Source organism: Mchenga conophoros, linkage group LG12 (genome assembly GCF_057382185.1).
Source record: "Mchenga conophoros isolate Kocher_MC1m ecotype Shallow Benthic linkage group LG12, M_conophoros_male_GT1.1, whole genome shotgun sequence".
In the NCBI taxonomy this organism is placed as follows: domain Eukaryota; kingdom Metazoa; phylum Chordata; class Actinopteri; order Cichliformes; family Cichlidae; genus Mchenga; species Mchenga conophoros.
Genome location: NC_140537.1, coordinates 9,615,864 through 9,641,041, shown reverse-complemented (window position 1 = coordinate 9,641,041; position 25,178 = coordinate 9,615,864). Strand labels below are relative to the sequence as shown.

The 25,178-nt window shown below is 40.0% G+C and overlaps 1 protein-coding gene across 1 annotated transcript; it reads left to right on the top strand.

Moving 5' to 3' along the window:
* The first annotated feature begins 525 nt into the window (after window positions 1-525).
* On the top strand, window positions 526-22,043 carry tm2d2 (TM2 domain containing 2). Its single transcript, XM_085293606.1, has 4 exons — window positions 526-881; window positions 1,209-1,299; window positions 1,392-1,507; window positions 18,264-22,043. The coding sequence occupies exons 1-4, from the start codon at window positions 649-651 to the stop codon at window positions 18,475-18,477; spliced, it is 654 nt and encodes a 217-aa protein (XP_085149732.1). The 5' UTR covers window positions 526-648; the 3' UTR covers window positions 18,478-22,043.
* The last annotated feature ends 3,135 nt before the right edge of the window (window positions 22,044-25,178 follow it).

The following is a 25,178-nucleotide window of genomic DNA, read 5'->3' as shown; positions in this document are numbered from 1 at the left end:
TGTAGAGCCATTCAAGCATCACTAGCAAAACAAACCAATACATTTTTTGTACTTAAAAACACAGCTGCAGCTTGTTTATAGATACGAGTTGAGGAGGCACACCAAATGAAAATTCTGACTTGGATCTGTCATGATGAGCCTGCTCTATCCATGTATGTTTTTACTGCATCTGCAGTGTGTTTGGGATCCCTTCAGTGTTCCATCAATTTTGACATGGTCCCCTACACCACAGGCCGAAATAGAGAGCCAAACCACGACAGAGCCTCCACTGTGTTTTACAGATACAACTCACTATTGTATCTCTGTCATTATGTTTATATATATATATATATATATATATATATATATATATATATAGTGACATAGAAACATTTGTGCATAAACTACCTAAAGCTATATCGTACAATCAAGACATTCTTAATATTATCATATTATGATATTAGGATATCAGGATATACACGAAGCCAATTTGATTTAAAAAAAAAAAGTAGCTCAACGGAAACGACTTTCATCTCCGACGCTCATTGATGACGCCATTCACACGAGACGGCCATCGAGATCCAAACAAACATCTTTAGCTGAATGTGGCTAGCCAAATGTTACCATGAACAGCTTTGAGGAATAGCTTAGTAGTATTTGGAGTTGACAATGATTTCGGTCAGCTATATTCTGATGTGCGGACAGTTCCTGCTGCTATTAACGGCCATATTGTTACAATGTTTGGAAGGAATCCACTCGCAAAATTCGACGACAACGGAGACTCCTGCTTCTTCTCCCGGTCCGGTTTCTACTTTGCTCCCCTCCAGCGAACCGCCCGACAGTGCAAACTATACGGATCTCGAGTACAAACCTCCGTCACCCGTTGTCCTCTGCAGTTATCTGTAAGTAACTCAGATGCTTTTAACTGGAAGTAGCTATTAGCATGTTAGCATTGGGCAATGCTAACTCTAAACTGACACAGGACTACGTTTATAAATATGTCAATTCATACCTACTTACGCACCAGTAACACTGAACTGGAAGCACCGCATTTCCCACCCCAAACTTATTTTTGGTTAGAAAAACATTTGTTCATAGATTACAATATAATATCTTCAAAACTCGGGCTGTCTTTACACATTTCAGTTTGGCTTGACTACACACCGTAGTTTCTTTGAACTATACCTCTGTGTCTTTTGCTTTCTTTCTAAATTCAATGTGTGGTGAAGACCGGAGGAATTCATCTACTGTCAAGACCCTGTGGATCACGCGGGCAACTACACTGCCTATCAGGAGATGGAACATGTTGGTTGCATCGGGGTAGGTATTGTTGGTGTTTAGGACATTGTACTGTTAGTTAGTGTTGAGTAATCGAGAACATGTCTGACTTTGCGCCTTTTATCTCTACCTAGTGGGGTGGCCAGACCCAAAAAGAGGTGAACCACACACGGGTTTTCTGCACTGCACTCGATGATATAGAATGTGCCGGACCCAGAGAGTTCCTCAGAGAGAATGTACCCTGCATCAAGTAAGAGATGCCACACTGGATAAACAGCTGTTACCTCATATAAAACCATCTTAAGTTCTCTGGGTTCATTTCAGAGTGGATCTGCATCATATTTAAATGTTCAAACATTGCCTCTGTTTCCATATGCATCCAAAATATGTAGAACAAACAGATTGTTGTTCAGTGAATGTAAACATGAATCAGCTGCTTTGCTCAGTATTTCCATTACACCAGAACACATGAATCACTTGGGCTTTGATTTACAGTATGTATGTTGAAAAGAATGTCTGTCCAGGTTTTTAGTTATCCAGGTCATGGTAGTCTTGAGAACTTGAAAAACGAAGGCCGCTGCACTTCAGGTTTATGAAGAGTTTTCACCTCTCATCCAACAGGCTTCTTCAGATCTAAAACAACAAGCTGAGTGGGCCAGCTACTTAACTCTTAGTATGGTTGCACCCCTTTGGAGAATGTCTCTGAAGGGTTGTTGACTACTATTGACCTACTGTTGAGCATGTGAGTTGTCAAATGAGCCAAAGTATTTAAAAGGATGTCATTTTTGTCTCCAGGTCCAATGAGTCAAACCTCTGTGAGACATTGCCACACCCCGCCATCATGTGAGCTATTAAGGTCGCCTGAAGCAAGTTATGAGTGGGGTCAAAATGCCAGAAAAGGGATCTTAAGACTGCACTGTAGGTGGCTCATAGCTTCTATATGAGGCTCCTTTACTTCTCTCAAACCTTACTTCTCTGTCCAAAATGCAAACATTGGCATTCTGGAAAGAGTGACCTTTATCCTTTAGATGCAGATGTACAGCTGAGCCTTGTCCTGTTGAGATGATTCTATGAATTTGTAGCTTGTGTTTGGGTGTTTTGTCTGACGGTGTTGTTAGGTCAGAAGTAGGCGGTATAAACGGTATACGGTAGAAACGATATAAATTTGGCCAGCGGTAGAGATTTTGACTATACCGCTCTACCGCGATAGCACGTGTTGATGGTGTCACCAAGCGGCGCCTGTTTTGGTTGAAAGCATTGGAGCGGCTGCAAACAATATCATCTGCAAATTATGCCGGGCGACAGTAATAGCAAAGAGACGACGCACTTTTGGAATATGGGGAAAGCCAAAAACTTTGCTTCCTCCACTTCCGTACCATTGATTCATTAATGCTAAATTCTCTCGCAGCTGCTCTATTCCCATGTTCTTGCAGTATGTTAATGACTAACCTCGTATTGTAAATGGATTATCTCAGTTGTCCTCCTGACTGAAGTTTGGTCCGTTTATAGCATCCTGCCATGCAGTTGCATTTGTCCCTAACCACCAGAAACCCTACGTTAACTTTTATCAAATGGAAAAATGTTAGCGTTCATCCTTCAGCTTCACTGTGCTAATGTTATGCTAATGTAGCTGTTTTGGTAGCAATCACGTAGGACATCATTATACACCAGCTAGTCCAACTTCAGTAATTCTACAAACATCACTGCTGTTTAGTTTTCTCTCTTCATTTATGTTGGAAGTAATAGCAGAGCTGTGCGTTTTAATTTTTTCAGAAATCTCTCAGTCAGAACATGGCATATCATGTTTAGCTTACCAAAGTCGTACTAGAACATTTTTTGACAGATTGCTGCGCGCCGTGTGCTGCATAAAATTGGTTTCAGGTCAGTAAGCACAACCAGAATTCATACATAAGGCACACTGTCGATTTTTGAGAAAATTAAAGGATTTTAAGTGTGCCTTATAGTGTGTAAAATACGTTGTACAGAAGAAAAGAATATATCGCGATATATATCGTTACCGCACATGCTTCAAATTATACCGTGATATGGATTTTAGGCCATATCACCCAGCCCTAGTCAGAAGTACATTGCACTGGAACCCTGTTTGGCAGCAGCATGCCAAGGAGTCATTTTTAACCCAGGGCGATCCAGTATATGAATGTCATTCTTGTTAATCTGCATGTTTGGCTTGATTTGTACGCTGGATAGGGCTGCTCAATTAATCGAATTTTAATCACGATTACGATCTGGGCTTTCAACGATCATTAAAAATGACTGAGCCGATTATTAGCCCCTCCCTCATTTATCCGCGACACCTTAAAGGCCGGTCCGTGAAAATATTGTCGGGCATAAACCATCCGTGGCGCAAAAAAGGTTGGAGACCACTGATTAAGAGGACCCGAAGGAAGCTCGGAAAGCTAAGCAGAAGTTATTTGGAGAGGAGAGTGACTGCTGTTGGTTGAAAAGAGAGGTAAAAAAAAACTTCAGTGGTGTTGCACACTATTTTATATTATTTTTTAAAGTCATTGTTAACCCTTTAAATCCGGTCAGAGCAGCACGCTCCGTTTTGTGTAACTATTTTTAAATCCCTGTAGAACCTGAACCACGTAAGCTAGCGCAATAATTTGTTTTGCATATGAAACCAGAGGAGTTGTACTTACATCTGATGCCATCAGCTTGTCCTCGGTCACGGTTTCCTTCCACATAAAGCTTTGCAAAAATTGCATAAAAAGCGCTTGCAGGAACAAAAACGTAATATTCCAGAAACACGCTTTGCCGATCCGATCAGCTGTTCGTAACACTTCCCACATTGAAAAAGTCGTCAGCCCGAACTGTTGCATGTCCGCCATTTCCTGGCCGAAACCGGAAGTGACGTCATTTTTGCGGAAATGTAGTTTTTTACTTGTAGGCCTTAAAAGCCTACACTGGTCATGTTTGACTTTTCTGAATAGTTGCTGGGATGCTTAGAGCTCGAATTGCACTGCTGGAAATAGTTTATTTTGATGCACATGCTGTTTTCTTTGCAAATTTGCATCATAGGATTGTTTTTTTTGTTTTTCCTGCAGTATATAAAAATTGGTGTATCTCCAAGATAAAACTATGAAGACACTCAAAATAAATTTCCTGTTGTTGTAAACTATTTTTTGCAACTTTTTTGTATTTAAAGTTTTGAGGGATAAACCTCTTAAATTTCTCCAAGTAGAAATATATGTAAAAAAAAAACAAAAACGATTTTCAATTTTTTTTGTAATTTATTGCACTTTTTTGCAATTAATGTAGTTACTATGGACTTAATGCATACATATTATTAAAATATGGGCTATAACAGTTATTTAGCAACTTGAAATGCTCCCACAAATGGCACTACAACATGTAAAAAAATAATATAAGCTCTGGTGGACTTGGTTCTATAGTAGGTCTTAAAGGGTTAAATAAATATCGTCAAATAATCGAGATCTCAATTTCAGTGAAAATAATCGTGATTACCATTTTTGCCATAATCGAGCAGCCCTAACGCTGGATGCCTTTCCTGACTTGCCCCTCCTGACAAGTCAGTGTCTTTGATGTAAACTATGGGTTTTAGTGGAAATCTAGTAGCGACCAAAGCAGTCACGAGGAGGTTTTCGTTGCATCACCTTGTTTGTGACCAGTTTCAGCACATGATTGCCAGGGTGTTGTGCAGTAGTTTGTAGTCCGTACATGGGTAGCATGTGTTTAAATATATAAATGGCTGTTCCTGAGTTTCCCCTATCTGTAAATTTTTTTTTTCTAGTTTTACTCTCCTGTAGAGTTCTCACATATGGTCATAGTTTTTGATATTTACACCTAGGGCTGTGCGATATGACCAAAATCTCATATCCCAATATAAGACATCTATCGTCCCGATAACGATATAAATCACAAAAATTTAACATTTTCTGTAAATTCTGTGAATCTCGGGCAGCTCGACTTGCGTGAAGTGTTTCCAGCTGGGCGTCATGTACCTGGAGTCAAGTGTTTTAACCGATGCATGAAACGATGCATTTTTAGACATAAGTTGTAACAGCTGCCGTTTTCTTTGTGAGTATTTATTACACAGCATGCTGCGGGGAAAAGCCTGTTCTAATGTTTGAGTCTAAGGTTTATCTTTTAGCACCTGGCGGCTCTTTTTTGCTTCTAATCCTTAAATACTCTGCATACTCTTTCACATGATTCTTTTTTTTTTTTTTTTGCAACAGGATCTTGAGCTTTATTGTGAAAGGTTTATGTGGAAAATAAACAAGCGGACAGATTAAGACAGAATCTGTGTCAAAAGCGTAGATGTTCCTGCTGACTAATTTCCTTGGCACCTAAGTGGGACAAAAAAAATACAACACTCTTAACATAACCAAGAAAACACTGTGTGCTCAATTTTCACTGTTTACCTAACAGATGAGGTTAAAATGATCTTTGCAGTGATTCACTTGTGAGCCATTTGAATATGGAACGCCAGGACTGCCATAATGAATTAATTAAATACACCATTAAATAATTAATTAAATGTGGCAATAATTAATTAAAATTGGAATTAATTAATTAAATAAATAGTTATGACACATGTAATTAATTAATTATTGACACATTTAATTAATTATTTATGTATTTCACATTTTAATTAATTATTCACACATTTAATTAATTAATTATTGACACATCTAATTAATTAATTATTGACACATTTAATTAATTAATTATTGACACATTTAATTAATTAATTATTGACACATTTAATTAATTATTTATGTATTTCACATTTTAATTAATTATTGACACATTTAATTAATTATTGACACATTTAGTTAATTATTTAATGATATATTTATTTATTTCATTTTGGCAGTCCTGACGCCTGGCTCTCATCATGAAATAATTTTATCTGTCAGCCTCACCCATCAAACTCAGGGGGCGGGGTTAACGCTGCCCATGCAGCTTCTCTAACATTTGATTGGTTGCCGTGCAAAGTAAGTCAAAACAGGTCGATCCTAGAAAATCGATTGCTTGTGTAGACTTGGGGCAGCCAGGTATCCCAGAATGCAGATCAAATCACAGGCAGCAATGGTGGTGGTGTAGTTTTAAAATACCCCGTTTTTCTGTCACCAGCTACACTTTTAACAGTGTTTTAGCCGCGAATGTCGCAACGTATGTCTGGTCAGGTTGTCAACATAGAACATGTTTGCAAAAGTGCTCAGATGTTTTCAGAGATTTCACTAGCTCTGCTAACAATTAGCATGCAGAGTGCACCGAGGGGGTACGTTAACCGGTTTGTTTACATATTCCACTCTCCGTGTTCCACATGTTGCATTCGCAGATTCTCATTTTCACCGAACGATCGTCTCTTTCCGCCTGGTCTTGTGTCTCTGTGCTTCTGTAACATAAAGAACGAGCTGACATTTTTCTCACGAAACCAGCGATCAGCTTAACAGACCCTCAGTTTACCTGCATGCATCCTCCTCCTCATCTGTCAGCTGTTTAACACCTGCTGCTAATTCAAGAAACACGCCTAGTTACCTGGTGATCTCTCTGTTGGCAGACGTATAAAAATGCGCAGGAAAATCTGACGTGCATGGCAAACTTCACCGACGATATTTAGGGAGGAATAAACACACATCAAACATAAATGAACCATTTGCCTGTCTCCATAATTGAGAGCATTTTCTCTTCTTATCTCAACACTCTCTCTCTCTTTTTTTTTTTTTTTTTTTTTGCTTTTTCGGTCATGTTATGTTTACCTGTCAAAGGCTTGTTACAAACTATGAAACACATCGTGCAGACTTCTGGATGTTAGAAGAAAACTAATACTGCTCATGAATGAGACTAAAGGCAGGAAGGTGTCCTTTAAGACTAAACATGTTAATAGGACCTCCCTATTTATATCATAGTTTATGATATAGCACGTGTATTTCAGTAATAGCCTGCTGAGGCCACTATACGTGCTGGCCTCATATCAAATGTGAAGGCAGACTGAGTCTATGTTTGACGTTTTTTATATCTAATCTTCCTTTTCAAACATTTAAACAGCAGCGAGTCTGCAGCTGAGGGAATACAAATTCAAATTGTCGGAACAGGTTTGCTCGTTTCTTGGATTCATTTGGTGATTTATTAAATGTATAACTGTTATTCTAATCTGCTGCTGAGTCTCTTACACTTTTCTTTATGCTGTATATTTTCACGTCTCTGGAATAGTTGGCAGTTAGATAGTCAGCTGGGAAACTTTGTGTTAACTCATGGAGCTGAGGATATCGTGGATATGCTGACCTCGCTGCGTGGTGTACAGAGCGAGGTCAGCATGATTAATATTCACAATAAAAATATTAGCCGAACATCATGAAGTCTGTATGTGTTTCATAGTGTCGAACAACCTTTGTACAGTTAAAGCCAGCAGTTACTACATGACGGAAACACCAACGTTATCTCTTTTATGTGTTTATACACAGGTCACGCTGATTACTGAACAAAAACCCAAAGATCAGATGTTAAACAGATTTATTTGCTCTCTCTCCTCCTTAAACATGTTTTTAATGTTAGTTATAATTCAGAATTGGCGACTGAAACACGTAGGACACATAAGAACATCAGGAAATAAAACACCGATAAATATAACCTCAGTAAAAGAAGTCAGCGGGGGTTACTACAGCTGTGTACCGGGGCCTGCGCTTTGTCGGTGGGATTGCTTGCGAGGCGAGCGGGTCTATCCCACGCTTTGCCGTGAGACTGGGCAGACATCTCCGAAATCATCGAAACACTTTTGCAAAGAGGCTGTATCTTGACAAACCGACCAGACACATGAAGATTAAACCACTACATTCTCGGCTAAAAAAATATTAAAACGGTATTTGGTAACACACAAACAGGGTTTTTCAAAGCTCAGTTCTGTTAGCTTCCACATGCCGGTTGTTGTGTGCTAGAAACAATGGCCACCAGGCCAAAGCAATGGTTTTGACTCGATCAGCGTTAACCCCGCCCCCTGAGTTTGATGGGTGAGGCTGACAGATAAAATTATTTCATGATGAGAGCCAGGCGCCAGGACTGACAAAATGAAATAAATAAATATATCATTAAATAATTAATTAAATGTGTCAATAATTAATTAAATGTGTCAGTAATTAATTAAATGTGTCAATAATTAATTAAAATGTGAAATACATAAATAATTAATTAAATGTGTCAATAATTAATTAATTACATATATCATAACTATTTATTTAATTAATTAATTCCAATTTTAATTAATTATTGCCACATTTAATTAATTATTTAATGGTGTATTTAATTAATTCATTATGGCAGTCCTGGCGTTCCATATTTGAAACTGAAACCATTAATTTCATTTTTCAATAACCCGGTTTTATTTGAAATACCACTGAAATGTGTGCTACCTCTTACTGTGAAAGCGTTCTACATTGGTTTGCTGAGTGTAGATGATGCTGGCAGCTCTACAGCAGCAGGCTTCTTTCCTTACTGGCTAACATCCACACTCCTGTACAGAACATGGTTAGCCTATCCTCTGTGGGTAGTTGTGCTAGTTTACGCTGATGCAAACTACATACTAGTCAGTGTATGCAGAACCAAACTTTCCTTCTATAACACTGAGCAAGAAGGACTGTGCAATCTGTGGAGCTGCAGTCCTAGCTAGTAGCAAATGGTTGGGTAACATCTTAGAACCAAAGGTGAACTAGTGTTATAGGTATCTATCTGGACAGCGCAGTGAAGGAAACTTAGGCACAGGTTAAAGTCCAAAAAAAAGATTTTTTTTATTTAACCCAAAAAACATAATTGGTTAACTCGTGCAAAAAGAATCAAAATCTTGGGCCCATAAAATAGGTCAAAATAACAGAACTCTACTTAAAGTTGACAACACTACTGCTAACTCAAACAAACTGACCTAACTCAACGTGACAAAGGGGAAACTTAAATAGTGGCTGATCAGCCCACAAAAAACACGAGAAGGGGTAAAACACACAAAACCTAACATAATGAACTCCAATTCCTCCCCATGATCCCGAGTTATGGCATGAACCAATTTGCAGTCTTCCTTTGAAGCTCGCTCCGCCCCTTTTCCACCTCTTGGCTCCTTAATTAAGGGACTGGAACAGCTTCAACTAAGGTAACTCAGAAAACAAAAGATTAATCATACATAACAGTGTAAACTAAAATGTGCGCACTTATTTAAGAATGCAGTGTTATGTGGATATGTGAATTAATTCAAAACCAAAACCAGTTATTTATTGTCCTGTAAATTAATTCCTATATTTAAAGACAGACAAATGTGAATGCAATGTTATGTATAAGCCTCTACACTAACATGGTGGATATTACCACTGTGTGGCTATAAGGGCAGCCATCACAGGCGGGGACAAAAAAAACCTGAACAAACATCAAAATCGTGTTTGTTCCTGTGCGCTTTTCCTACAATAAATGCTCAAACTTTTGATGAGTTGTGATAAGGACATTTATTACTTGCTTTACTGAACTTTTTACTCTTATTCATTACTTTTATTTTATTGCCTTAATGGACAACAGCCCTGTGGTAAAGTGCAAACTGCATCCAGGACAGAAATGACATCATTATGCTGCTAACACAACTTTGGTTCTTGACCCCGTACCAGCTGATCTCCCACAGACAGTGATGAGCAGTCAGGCTTATATCATTGTAGCCTCCACTTCTACACGTATATCTTTATACAGTGGCGATCACAGTGAGGCTTCTCAGATGGTTCTAGTCCCAATGCATTGGAGGTCATGTTTCAGAGTATCATGAAAGTAATGTAATGAGTAGTGTAATAAATTGTTTTCTTTAGTGAGTAATTAATAAGTAATGTACTGCATTACTTTTCAGAAAAGTAACATATTTTTGCAGTACTTTTTTTTTTTTTTTTCTATGTTTGTCTTGTGTTGCTGTTGTCTCACTGTTGGTAAATTACTTTACTTGCTCTTAATTTGTGAAGCACTTTGACTGACATTGTTGTTTTTAAATGTGCTATATGAATAAATTTTGATTTGATTTGAACTCTGCTGGGACTCCAAGGGATCCAAAAATGTCAACTTACTGTATACCAAAGATTGACTAGTCAGTGGCATCACCCGAGTCATGAGAGTGTCTCCCTCACAAAAATCAAAACTGCCCTTTTTGTCGTCTGGGGCTGGGCGCATCACACCCCCCTTCCGGGGGGTGTGATGCCCTCAGGCCTCTGGCCTCTGGGCCTGAAGCTCGGTCCTCTCTGGCACAGCTGGCTGCCGGCAGAGCCCGCAGGCACGCCACTGCAACCCCCTCTGGCCTCTGCTCTGTAGCTGCTGGGTGACCTCTCGTTTGGGGCTCTACTCAGCTCTTCCCAGGAGGGTGGCACGGTTCCCCCCCTTTTGGTGGTCCTCCTCGGGTCCTTGTACTCTGGGGCCTCTGGATATCTGGGGCCTGGATCTCCTCCATACCTACTTCATACCCTGGTGGACGGGGCTATGGCTCCCCACACTCCCTAGCAGATCGTTACATGGAGAAACCTTTGGAATACAAGCATGCTGATCCACACAGGTGTGCACACAGGTGTACACACGGGTGTTCACAGACGCAGACTACACCTTTCTTGGCTGCTGCCTCAAAGCATATTGTGCGCTGTCTATCTTGCGTGCTGCACAATATCGTTTAATATTTAGTATCTACTGTTATCTACTGCTAGCTAGTTTATTGTGATGGTGCTGTTTTTTACTTTGTTGCTCTTTTTGTTGTTTGCTTTCTCTTCTGTTTTTTTTTTTTTCTCCATACAGGTGATCCAGGTGTTTTGTTTGTTTTTCTTTCTTTCTTCCCCCCTTTCTCACCGTCTCTTCTCCCCTTTGGTTTTCTTTCTCTCCCTCTCTTTCTTTCATTCTTTCTCCCGGTCCTATCCTCCCAGTCATGTCTGTCCCGTTTGTAGCAACCGAAAATAAAATAAATTCATAATTATAATAAAGGTCAATCAAATGGACCAATATGGCAAGGCCATGATGATCCACTTGGTAAAAGAAATCCACTTGGCATCTTTCTTGGCCTTAAGACAACAATTCTGATGGCTAAAGATCCAAACGGGACACAAAAAACCCCAAAAAACCCGCCCTTTTTGAAACCCGGCAACGAGCGAATTGGCTGCACAAAAAACAACACCGTCGTCCCAGAATCTGACAAAAACTCATACACGGTATAATGGGATATTCGCCCGTGTTGCTATAACGACCCTGCGCACATTAGGTGGTACTCTATTGAAATGGAAAACAAGTTCAGCCAATCTAAGTACTAATGGAAAGGGGCTATGAGAGAAGCCAGAGCAAGGGATGATGGTTGTGCTAGACTGATGTTTTTGTATGACTAAGAGGCTCCATTTGAAAATGTAAGACTTGAAGGTGTTTGCAGCACCTGAAAGGTTGTAGCGTTGCAAAAAATCAATTGACTTCATTTCTGCTATCTGGATGATAAGGTCTGGCTGGCCTTTAGTTTCTGACAGACAGAAGGAAATTGACACACAATGGCATGACCTCAGTACCTAGCTAGGATTAACATTATCAGAAGATTACGATTTCTTAGCAGCTGTGCGGTGGTGTTGAAGCCAGGACTGGAGCCGCAAATAAATTAGACTTCAAGCCACTGATCAGGCATGATCTCTTCCTGTCAGACTCTAAGGAATGATTAACATGCTATTCACACACCTTCATATGTCCAAATCAGAGATGAAACATCTAATTAATCATCTGACTGACAGGAAGTGAATTGGCACCTAATTCGAAGTCAGATTTTTTTTCAGAAACTACCACAGCCATTTCATTCAGCCTCCCATAAGAGAATGTTTTTCTTTTTCACATTATGAACTCTTTGGGTTATTTATGATCATGATTAAACTTGCGGCATCTAAAAATAAATGACAGATTCACAGTTGATAAATAACAGTTGGTTACAGCTCTAACCAAAATCGTATTTTGAAGGTGTAATGTAATATTTATTATCTACAGCTCTAAGTTATCTCTCAGTGAACAACCTGACCCTTAGCGCCAATATCTTGATAGTGTGGCATGAAAAGCATATATTTATATCGTTCTTTGCCCCTTTAGAGATCTTCTAGCTGTGAAGCTTTGAAATTCAACATTTGTTTTAGATAACATTCTGACTAATTTAAAATTATTGTTCTAGAAATTGAATTGCGCAGTCTTACACTACAGGCTACATTCACAAAGACGTTCCTACAGAACATCACACACCACCACGGATACATCAGGGCAATTTGGAGTTCAGTATCCTGTCCAAGAATATATTGACATTCAGACTGGAATTCAAGCCGTGACTCAAACCCCTGACCTTCCACTAGAGGATGACTCACTCTGTGCCTGGAATAACAGTTGTTTACACAGAATTAAACGGTGTCTTGAGACCTTTGTTGTGTTTCTCGGGCTATTAATGAACTTTTTAAAAATGTATGTATGCATATATGTATTTATTTATTGGTGTGTATTTGTCATCATCTTGCGGCCGCTGAAACCAAGCAGTAACCTATGGACCTGAAAAATGAAGCCAGTACACAAGGACCAAAAAGTAGGGGTGCAACGATATTCGTATCGATATTGAACCGTTCGATACAGTGCTTTCGGTTCGGTACGCATATGTATCGAACAATACAACATTTGTAATTTATTTTATCAATTTTCCTTCTGACGATGCTGTCTGTGTTGAGCGCTCAGTGAATCTGCATTCGACTACTCCGCCTAGGCTCGACAGTGCAGCCTAGGCGGAGTAGTCGAATGCAGATTCACTGAGCGCTCAACACAGACAGCATAGTCAGAAGGAAGAGTGCAGGGCAAGCTAGCGAGACAGAAGTTAAGCTCTCCTTGTAACAGGCAAATTGAACCTCATTCAGATCTGGCGTTTGGAATTATTTTGGTTTTCATGTGACGTATGACCCTGAAGGTAAGCGAGTCATGGACTAAAGTAAAACAGTATGTTGGATGTGCCATGCAATGCTCAATTACATTGGTGTGAACTAGTGTGTTAGCGCAGTTAGCTCGTTAACGTGTTGGCCGTCTAGCCCCATGCACGGAGCGATCGGCGGTAGCTCATTAACGGAGATTTGCCGTGTTGTGGTGTTAAGGTCATTTCAACGAGATTAACCTGAAAGCACTAGTGGGAACACAACGAATATGACTGCACATTTACGCCGACATCATCCTAGTGCAAAGACAAATACAACAAGCATGCTACTAACTTTAGCCGAGTCATTTAGACAGCTGTTAGCACATGATTCTCCTTATGCTGCTGAGAATATAGCCCAGAAGAAGCGGATAGTATAGCTTTTATTTTGGAAAGAGCCATTTCTCTGTAATAAACTCTCTTTTCCAAAGATGAGTGATTCCTCAATCAGATACAGGGCTCGCAATATCGCTAGCCCGACGTCCCGGAGCTAGCGATTTTTTCAGTCGGGCTACCAAAATCTATCTCTTCCCTGCCCATCGGGCTATTGTAGGAAAAATATATGTCAATGCTTTTGCATTCTTTCAGAAATGTAGCTGGGTAATTATGTCATTGGCATCGGTGAGCCACTGTCAATATGTGACATATTGAAGTCGCGTTTGAATTTGCGCTTGTTTTTTTGCTTTCACTTTGCAATCGTGCGAACTGTGTATAGAGAGCGACAGCACTGATCTGTGAGTGATGATAATTTGTGCACCAATTCCTCTGACATCGTCTTATTAATCGTTAGCCACAGTATCGAACGCTGATCATAATATCCTATTAGAGCGATTAGAACATGCTGTAGGTATTACAAGTACTGCGCTGCAGTGGTTTGTATCATATCTATCTAATAGACTCCAATTCGTGCATGTAAATGGAGAGTCCTCTTCACACACTGAGGTTAATTATGGAGTTCCACAGGGTTCAGTGCTAGGACCAATTCTTTTTACATTATACATGCTTCCCTTAGGCAGTATCATTAGAAGACATAGCATACATTTTCACTGCTATGCAGATGACACCCAGCTCTATCTGTCCATGAAGCCAGATAACACACACCAATTAGTTAAACTGCAGGAATGTCTTAAAGACATAAAGACCTGGATGGCCGCTAACTTTCTGCTTCTTAATTCAGATAAAACTGAGGTTATTGTACTCGGCCCTGAAAATCTTAGAAATATGGTATCTAATCAGATTCTTACTCTGGATGGCATTACCTTGGCCTCCAGTAACGCGGTGAGGAACCTTGGAGTCATTTTTGACCAGGACATGTCCTTCAACGCACATATTAAACAAATATGTAAGACTGCTTTCTTCCATTTGCGCAACATCTCTAAAATTAGAAATATCCTGTCTCAGAGTGACGCTGAAAAACTAGTTCATGCATTTATTACTTCCAGGCTGGACTACTGTAATTCATTATTATCAGGATGTCCAAAAAACTCACTGAAAAGCCTTCAGCTAATCCAAAATGCTGCAGCAAGAGTCCAAACAGGGACTAGAAAGAGAGAGCATATTTCTCCTGTTTTGGCTTCCCTTCATTGGCTTCCTGTTAAATCCAGAATTGAATTCAAAATCCTGCTCCTCACATACAAGGTCTTAAATAATCAGGCCCCATCTTATCTTAATGACCTTGTAGTACCATATCACCCTATTAGAGCGCTCCGCTCTCGCTCTGCAGGCCTACTTGTTGTTCCTAGAGTATTTAAAAGTAGAATGGGAGGGAGAGCCTTCAGTTTTCAGGCCCCTCTTCTGTGGAACCAGCTTCCAGTTTGGATTCGGGAGACAGACACTATCTCTACTTTTAAGATTAGGCTTAAAACTTTCCTTTTTTCTAAAGCATATAGTTAGGGCTGGACCAGGTGACCCTGAATCCTCCCTTTGTTATGCTGCAATAGATGTAGGCTGCCGGAGGATTCCCATGATGCATTGAGTTTTTCCTTTCCAGTCACCTTTCTCACTCACTATGTATTAATAGACCTCTCTGCATTGAATCATATCTGTTATTAACCTCTGTCTCTCTTCCACAGCATGTCTTTATCCTGTTTTCCTTCTCTCACCCCAACCGGTCGCAGCAGATGGCCGCCCCTCCCTGAGCCTGGTTCTGCCGGAGGTTTCTTCCTGTTAAAAGGGAGTTTTTCCTTCCCACTGTCGCCAAAGTGCTTGCTCATAGGGGGTCATATGATTGTTGGGTTTTTCTCTGTATCTATGAAGCGCCTTGAGGCGACTTTTGTTGTGATTTGGCGCTATATAAATAAAATTGAATTGAATTGAATTAAATTGAGTGCCATCTATACAGCCAATCACGCCTGGGAACCGTGAGAATAAATGTAAAATTTAAGTAGTAGTTCAAGTATCACCACATCATGTATTAAGTTTTGTTCATCCTGCTACCTGCAATTTTGTGGCATCCCTCTTTGATAAATCTTGTGGGTCTATGACCGGGGAACACCACAAACGAGTACAGGAGACGTTTCAGTGCAACTGTAACATTCTTGACTGCTCGACAGACGGTAGCCTTGGAAACGTGCTCAGCGTCACCAATATTATACAGAAAGCTCCCGTTTGCAAAAAACCGAAGTGCAATACAAATAATATGTACAGAACTGAGAGAATGTCCGCGATGTGTCACATGAGCAATATTAGGCCTGAGGATTTTATTCAAATAAATTATAGATTGTGCTGAAAAACGGTAACGTTCACACAGGAAATCATCAGGAAATGATCAAATGTCCAAACGCGCTCTAATCACTCTCTCCCGGCGGAGAGCTCTGCGGAGAATTTGGGCTTCAACATCTACTGGCTCTTCAAGGAAGAGGCACGCCATGTCTGACACTTCCTACAGTCAGGTTTCTGACAAAGAGGCGGAGAAGGTCGGGGTTAGTTGAAGTAAACCTGCTAGGGGGCAGGTTAGCTTCACGGAGTGTGTCGTCATAGTAACTCACTCAGAATTAATCTAAACTCGCTTTGTGAAACCGAAAACCCAGAGTTTTCGTTAACTCAGGGTATACTTACTCAGAGTTTGCACTAAACCGGCTTCCTGAAATAGGGCCCTGCTTATCCTTGGGTATGTTGCTATTCCAGCTACCATACCCTGCACCCTGCACAGGTCGCCTGTCTGTCGCAGGGCTAACACGCAGAGACAGACAACTCACATTCCCACCTATGGGTTCTTTAAATAAATAAATAAATTAGTGCAGATGAACAACCATTGATACCAGGCAACTATAAAATTTATATCTTGGCCCCAATGAGACTATTAACTCTTGCAGCACCGGGTGTTCGTAATTTTGGTTCAAGTGAATTGATAAACTTTTTGAAGGCAATTGACTCACACAGTTATGTAGATATCCCCGTCCTGTTGTCTCGGGATGCATCACGCTGCCTTGCCTGGGGTTAGCTTCTGTTTTCTGGGGATGAGGGTTGAGTGTGCTCCCTTCTCAAGGTAAGCTAGGTTAGCCTTCTTGTGTGAACTTTTCAAGTGCACTTTAAGGTTTGTGGGATTTTTTTTTCCCTTTAGAAATGTCCCTTATAATTTGTCTCTTTCCACTACAAGACACTTGCTTTATCCAAAACACAGTCATATTCAAAGTAATCCCAAATTGGATTCTGGCGCTTTCTCCCGACTTTTCCTGACATGATTCTGCGCGTGGACGGAGCAGCAACACAGACGACTCGACTAACGTACTTGCCACCTGCTGGCATAATGAGACACAGCAAGAAAAAAATCTGGAAACTAAACTTCATTTTCACCCTTGACTATTGTATGACACACACACATCTACGAAAACTAAACACATTTTTGCTATAAATTCAGTTAATTTTAGTTAGTTTTGTGAACACTCATTACAGTTTTAGTTAGTTTTACTTTTTTTGTTTTTGTTTTTATTTTTATTTCCGTTAACGAAAATGTTTTTTCACTTCTAGTTTTCGTTATTTCGTTAGTTTTCGTTAACGATAATAACCTTGCTTCAGAGCCTGACCGATACTACAAATATGTATCGATACATATGTGTAGTTATTTATTTCCTCATGTGCACTCTGCCTGACTTTGCACAGACCAGCTGGTTGTTGTGGTAGTGTTGTCTGACAAATAACATGGTCTGCTCTGTGGTAGATGTTTGTGCTGTGGTTTTGGTCAGTGAAATTGGTGTACTAGTCTATTAGCAGCTGTACGTCTCTGTATGTTATGTAGTTTGTGGATCCTGCACATATTCATTACCTTATTAGTCAGAACTCCACAATCTCACCCAGATATGGTCACTTCTTGATGTATACATTATTTTCAAAATGAATATGATCCACCTTGCCTCTTCAGTAATTTTCTCCACAGGAAGAATTTTATCAATTCAAAATCAAGTTGCTCTCATGGATCTTTTATAGAGGAACGCATTTGTGCTTTAAAGACCTTTTCCACAGTGACAAAGCGTAGGCTCACCACTAGATGGCAATGTTTAGCCATAGGATCACAACTTCTTTTTGCCCTCATAACTTCACACCACACACAGCATTCATGAGCACATCAGGCTAATCTCTATAGTAACTGCATAGACATCAGACATTTGCAGTGAACGGGCACAATCAAAGCAGCACCTGTACAAAGACTGTGCTGCCTCCCAGGCTTCAGATAAACCAGGCTCAAATGCTCAGTTTCCCCCGTGCCTCCGTCCGCCAATTATACAATACAGAGCAGGTGTTTCTTTTATTCTGTCCGCTCCTTGTAGATCACAACTGCAGGTTGTCTACACCTTTTCTTTTTAATCTTGTGGCTTGTTTAATCATTATGATTAAAATATATATCTGTTTATGTGTTTGTTTATTACCTTCTTGAGCCATATGGGGCATCCACAAAGGATGAGATTGTCGTAACCAGACTCTGTGAAATGTCAGTAACTTGCTGCAATCTGAAATAAAGTGAACTGATGCCGATTTAAACTCTTTCCAACTTTGGAACCTGGCTGAGGTCCAGGTGTGTAAATGAAATACATTTTGCAACTCATCTAAATTCTTGCCATGTGTTTTACAGATACACTGGACACTACTTCATCACCACACTGCTGTATTCCTTCTTCTTGGGCTGTTTCGGGGTTGATCGTTTCTGCCTGGGCCACACAGGGACTGCGGTTGGGAAGCTGCTCACTCTGGGAGGCCTGGGAATCTGGTGGTTTGTAGACCTAATTCTGCTTATCACCGGTGGACTGATGCCCAGCGATTATAGTAACTGGTGCACATACTACTGAGAGCGACAGCAAACCGCAACTAAGGACTCCGGCCACTTTGCTGTCTGATATTTATCAGCCTAATAAGGAGGACTCCCAGGACGTGGCCTCTGCCTGAGTTGGCTTACTAGAAGTGGAATCGGGGACCTCCTGAGGGCTCCTATGGGGTTCCCAGGAGCTCCAGTGAAAAAGGAGGAATAATTTGCTATCATTAAAATAAATTCAGTTCTTGGAGAATGCATAAAACTCAAGGCTTTTACAACAGCTACAGTGATGGTGGTTTTTCCAGTTTCCTGATTTCTCAAAAAAGGTCACTTTCATGCTTGTAGTTCAGTTCATTTTGTCCGATATGAGTGGAACAATATGATTCATTGTTGCCGTTTAGTTCTGGTCTGCTGGAATGGGCTTCTGGTTTTTTTATTTTGTTGAATGTCATCCTGCATCCTGAATGTCAGTACCCACAATGGAGAGAAAGATGAGTATATTTCCAGTGTAGCTGGTTTGTTACACCCACTTTCTAATCAAGCATACAGATTCACATGGATTAGGACACAAGCACAACATGTTATATCAAAGGGTTTAGACTTGCAGCTTTCTTTAGCATTGATGCTCAGTAGATAGGCTTGATAGAAATCAGTTTGCTTTCACAGCACAGGCTGCCACCAGAGTTCATTTGGAAGCAAATGGAGGCCCCATGATCCAAAGGTTGCCTCAACACCACATCTGTCCGGGCCTGGGTAACAGTTTCTGCTGCCCGTTTGGCTCAAAAGTGTTGTTAAAGCTGGTGCAGGCTGAGATTTCATGAGGAAAGGACAATTCTGGTGGAGGTGTGAACGCAAAACTACCAAATGGAGGATTTTATGGGAGTTTGCGTTTTAGGCGTGTTATACTCTCATTTAATGTACTCAAACATGCTCACAGTTTTGTGGAAATCCAGAACTTACAGCAACAGTGTGTTTGTTTTTCACGGTGCAGACAGCATGAACTCTAATTCTGAGGACAATTCAGTTCGTTTGTGATTTACGAGTATTTCATTTTTGATGTCTTTCATTGGATGTTTGGGCCGCTTTCCTTGTTTATGCGGGCGTCTACATTTTAAGTTTCTGGACTTCTTTATGTCATCCAGTAAAGACAATGAACCAGGCTCCTTTCTTTGTTGCTGTCGGGAGGACAAAGTAGAACTATCAGTTATGGTATTTTTGGTTCAAGCATAGCCTGTATAAAAAAATTGACACGGTCAGTCATGCCACCCGTTTTGAAGCCTCGAGATGAGGCTTTTTGGCCATCTTCATCTTGGTGTTTTAAAGCTGGGTGTGCGGTGTGGATCGGACAAATCACATACTTATTGGCTGCCAACTTGTTGTTAATCAATGAGCATATCTCAGATAATCCTGCTTTCTCAAATTTAGGACTAAATATGACCCAAAATGAGTGACTGAAAACATAAACTCATCAGGAAAGTGTTTGACCCTCGGCCCTCACCTAGGTATTTTCCCATACACTGTTACAGGACCAGGAGTACATATGGACCCGCAGCCTTTGCCCCCTCATGTTTGCTCATCCATCTTTTAAATGGCCTACAGATATAACCCTACATCAGTCCTTCAGCAGTGTTGGGTGTATCGTGTTGTAAAGTGCAAAGTCACATATTAGAGTTGGGTACTTTCAGCTGCCCCTTATCCATTCCCAAAGCAGTACATTTTACACCCGATTTATCCGAGCTGAGGACCAGCACTAGGAGTAGCTTGTGACCCCCTGGCTGTGTTTGTAGCTCCTCTTCCATGTAAAGTGAAGGTGTTAACCAGTACACCACAGAGGCATTAGAGAACTACTGTTCACATTTTGAAGAAGCACCTGCAATAACCCATCACTCTGAGGGAAATGAGGTGTGTTTCTGGTTATGTGGTAGAGCACAAGCTGCCACTATCAGCTACATTCAGAGTTACAGTAGATTACACTCCTAGATGTATAACTAGTGTACCCAGACTAAATTCAAATAGAAAGGTTTATTTTTTTGAATGCAGAAATATTCTAAAGGTAATTAGTTTTCAGTTGTTAATGCTGTAATTATGCAATATAACAAGTTACTTTTAGAAGTAACATTACCCAACACTGGACCTCAGACAGAGAAAGCATAAATCGGTCTTTACAAACAAGTTAAAGCACATCAGCACCGGTGACCACGTGGTGTCAATGTGTCCTGGAAGCCTTGTATATGCTATAAATGTCTCAGGAATAGAAAATTGAAACTTCAGTGTTGATGTATCCTAAATTTGCAAGTTCTGTGGCTCGGTTCATTTTGTTGCCTATGTGACTTACAAACTGAACACGAATCTTCCATTCCATAAAACACTTAGCAGGTTTCTTCTCCTGAGGGCAACATCATACACAAGTTATCACTTTTTCCCTCTGTCAAATTACTCGACAGACCAGAATTGACCCTTCACTTGCCTCTTCCACCAGAGCTGTCTGAATTCTGTATTTATATATTGCAGGGTTTTTTTTTTGTTTTTTTTTTTAATATGTTCTTTCTTTACTTGGAATGATTAACATTGGAGCTCCAAGCAAGCAGCACAGCAGGCATGGACATGCACAGCAGTCCTATTAGTCACATTTCAGATATCGATGTAGCAGTCTTCTGTATTAACTCAAGGTTCCTTACTTTTGGAAGGGAAAAAAAAGTCTGCTGTGTGGAAGCATTTACCTCCAAAACCTCATCTCATCCGAATGTCTTAAACTAAAACAAATTTTGATCTCCATTGACTTTCAGGAGTGAGGCTCAGGTCTCACATTAAATATTCAAATCTTCATCTCCCACTTTGTTAAATTTCTAATCTTTACCAGGACCCAGGGTTTATGTGCTGTTCCATAGATAGAGCTCATTTCATTACCTAAGGATATGTGAAAACCCTCTTAGCTCTCATCGTAAAAAGTTGAAGAAGACACCATCGTCAATGTGACGACTCATCCAGCAGCAGGAGTGTGCTTTCAACAGGCAATATATTTTCAGCTGGCTAAACATCCTTTGTAGAGTGAAGCATTAAAACACTGCTTTACATAATTTAATTTTCCACTTAATTCATAGAGTGACGGTTTATATGCCACTTGAAAAAAAGATCTGCACACAGTTTTTTCCAGGTACCATATCTCTCTTTTAGTGTGATGTCCTCCTTAAAGCTCTGTACACTTGCCCTACATTAATATGTTTTGAGACATATATTTTCTTGAGTTTTTCAGCTTGTACAGATATAGATATTGTATATGATATGGATCCAAATGATGGAAGCATCACCTGAGCTGGGTGTTAATGTTATTTAACTTTGATCCACACATTGCTAATTTATGTCTGATTTAAAAAAAAAAAAAAAAAAAAAAAAAAAAGATGAATTCATGGGAATATTATTGGTATTGTTGAGACCAATGTTTACTATAAGACGTATTTTTCTTTTCTGTACTCTTAAACCTTCAAACCAGGTGTGTGCATAGGAGGTCCAATGTTCCCTTTTCTGATGGTGTTAAAAAAAATCCAAACTTTCTCATGTTTTCATTGTTCCCAGTCCTTATTACCCAATAAAAAGTATCTGGGACATGGTGTTCTTTACATTCATTGGAGTCTAGTTAGTGCTGGGGTAGAATGTCAGTAAAAGAGTGTGTTGCCTCCTCTCAGTACTTTGCATTTTGACTGAGGTTATAGATTTGGCATGATTAAAAAAACATTTTTGATATTATCTATGGTTTCAGACAATTCAATTCAATTTTTCAATAAAATTTTATTTATATGGCACCAAAACACAACAACAGTCGCCTCAAGGTGCTAGGTTTCAAACATTAGAAATACGCATTAATACTATAAAATATTACACATACATAGTACTATTTTTTTTTTCTATCAGTGGTTTAGCACAGTGTTTCAGCAAACAGACTACAGGTACCAACATTTAAATAATTTTGTATGATCTTATTTAGTCTTGTTTTACTGTATTTGACAGGTGGTCATAAAACACTTCATCAGTTTTGCTGACTTTGGTTTTATTTATTTATTTTACTTATGAAATAACCGGATAGCCATAGATTTAAAATGTTAGATAATAAAAACTCCTCTCATCTACATCAGCCAGTGATGCTTATGTATGTACAGATTTTTATATTACACATATTATTAGACATAAGTTTTTAAAAATCTCTACCCAAACATACCTGATCCATCCATCCGCTTCCACTTATCCCTTTTCAGGGTCACGAGGGGCGCTGGAGCCTATCTCAGCTGTCATACGGCGAAAGGCAGGGTACACCCTGGACAGGTCGCCAGTCTGTTGCAGGGCTAACACACAGAGAGAGACAACCATTTGCACTCACATTCACACCTATGGGCAATTTAGATTGATCAATTAACCTATCCCCACTAACTGCATGTCTTTGGACTGTGGGAAGAAACTGAAGTACCTGGGGAGAACCCACACAAACACGGTGAGAACATGCAAACTCCAAAGAAAGAAAGACAGACCCTGGTCTGATGGTAGAAATGAACTCAGGATCTTCTTCTGTCCAGCAACAGTGCTAACCACCATGCCATCCTTGGCGACAAGAACTGCAATCAAGTATTTGCAATAATGGTAAGTCTTTTGGGCCCACCCTTCTTTGTAGAACGGTATAAATTCAACAACACTGGAGAATTTTAAAGCACTAATGTCATGTTTAAAACATGTCAAAACAACTCAATCAGTCCCCACTTTTGATTAGGTCACTCTTTCTTTTTTTTTTTTTTTCTTTTTTTTTTTTGAGTCATTCAGAGGTGAACTTTCTGGTGCTTCAGGGAGTGAACTTGATGCTCTGGTCTACTTGTCCCGTCAGTGCACAGAACATGTTGATCCCCCGATGTCTTGGATCAACATGATGATGTTTTGAAAAGAATGAGATGAGCTTTTGTGTTCTTTTTAGTCAGCAGTGGTTTTCACCTTGAAACTCTCCTATGGATGCCATTTTTGCCCAGTCTCTTTATACTGTTGAAATATGAACACTGACCTTAGCTGAGGCTACAGTTCTTCACATGTTGTTCTGGTTTCGTTTGACACGTCATGGATCAGTTGTTGACACAATAATAGAATCATTTTGGTAATCCTTTAACTCCTGAGAAGGTTCTGTCTTTCAATACTGATAGATGTTAATGACTTTGTTTCCCAGCTGTTAGTTTAGATCAGGGGTGAGAAACTCTAGGCCTCAACTGCCAGTGTCCTGCAGGTTTCCTCCCTGGGTCATCACACCTGAATCAAATGTTCATTACCAGGTTTCTGGAGGACTTCAGGGCTGTGTCCCAATCCAGCGACCGCACGCTTCGTAGTGCGCATTTGGAGACCGATTACGTCACAGCGACGTGAGGAAGGGTGTCCCAATTCGAAGTGTACTCCAAATGCGGTTGACAAATGTGCAGTTCATTTCCCCAAATTTGAAGTGTGGTCCAATGTAGACTTCGTGGTCCCATATATCCCACAATTCATAGCGTGGCGGTGGGTGTGGATATTTTGTTCGGAAAAAAACGGCGGATGCCTGAAGCGGGGTGGCTAAAGAGTAAACTTTCAAAAGTAAGTGCTGAATATTATGTCACTTATTTATGTGCGAATGTTTAATAATGAAGAACATTAAAACATAACATTATTAAAACATTGGCCACATATCGGCAAAGTTATGTGACATTAGTGATGTTTGTACTTTCAGCGTCAGCTTGGTTTTAAAGCCTTTAAAATATATGCCGTTAAATAGTTGACCTTAATCTTACAGAGAATGTGATGATTTTATGGATAATTCACAAGCAGGATTCCCTGCACTGTTAATGTCAGCTATGTTATATTGCTGCCTCTGTTTGGTGGTGTCGAGCCAAACGGACTTTAACGTGTGTTTGAACGAGCTGACGGTTCACTCGTTAAGCTGAAAGAAAGATGCTTTAAACACGTGTCCACTGTACCATCTGGGAACTCTTCTTGTTTAGCACTCGTAATAACACAAACACTAAATCCTCCTTCTCTTGTGCTGTTTTGTAGCAGTGTATACACCTGAGACTGTCACCTATCTGTCTGTCCTGCACTCTCTCTCTTTTTCTTTCTCTCTGATTATGGAATAAAAGTATGAACATGTATTTATAAGTTACACTTGTGTTTGAATCCTGCAGCTTATCACACATTTGATTTCCATGTGTGACAACTGCAAGTGTCCAGAGTGAGGACAGACTGAAGGACCCACTGCTGCACATCATCTGTGAGGCTTTGCACCCCTGATGATCCACCAGGACAAACTCAGCAGTGTGTGAGGAAGAGGAGGAGGAAGAGCCAGCAGCAGGTGACAGATGGAGAGAATAGACAGACTGTTCCCTGTTTGTGAAGGACTGCTAGGAAAGTTTAAAATAACTAATTGCTTGTCCTGAATCAGTCTTATTAGGTAATGTTCAAATAATTTTATCATTCCAGTGTTTTCAGTGTGGGAGAAAGTACTCAGGGCCTTCAAGTTGAACACTATGAAAGGCAGCAACCAGTTTAATGTTCAGAAACCTAAAGTATCAGCAGCAGAATGGACCTAAAAATAAATGTTTGTTTCAGTTCTATGAAGCTTTGAGTATTTTGGATTAGTAGTACTGCTGTGTTTGTTGCATCATATTGCTGTAATTGTTTATATGCTTTACACTGTAAAAAAAAAAAAAGTGCTGTTTTTACAGGAAAACCCTGGCAGCTGGG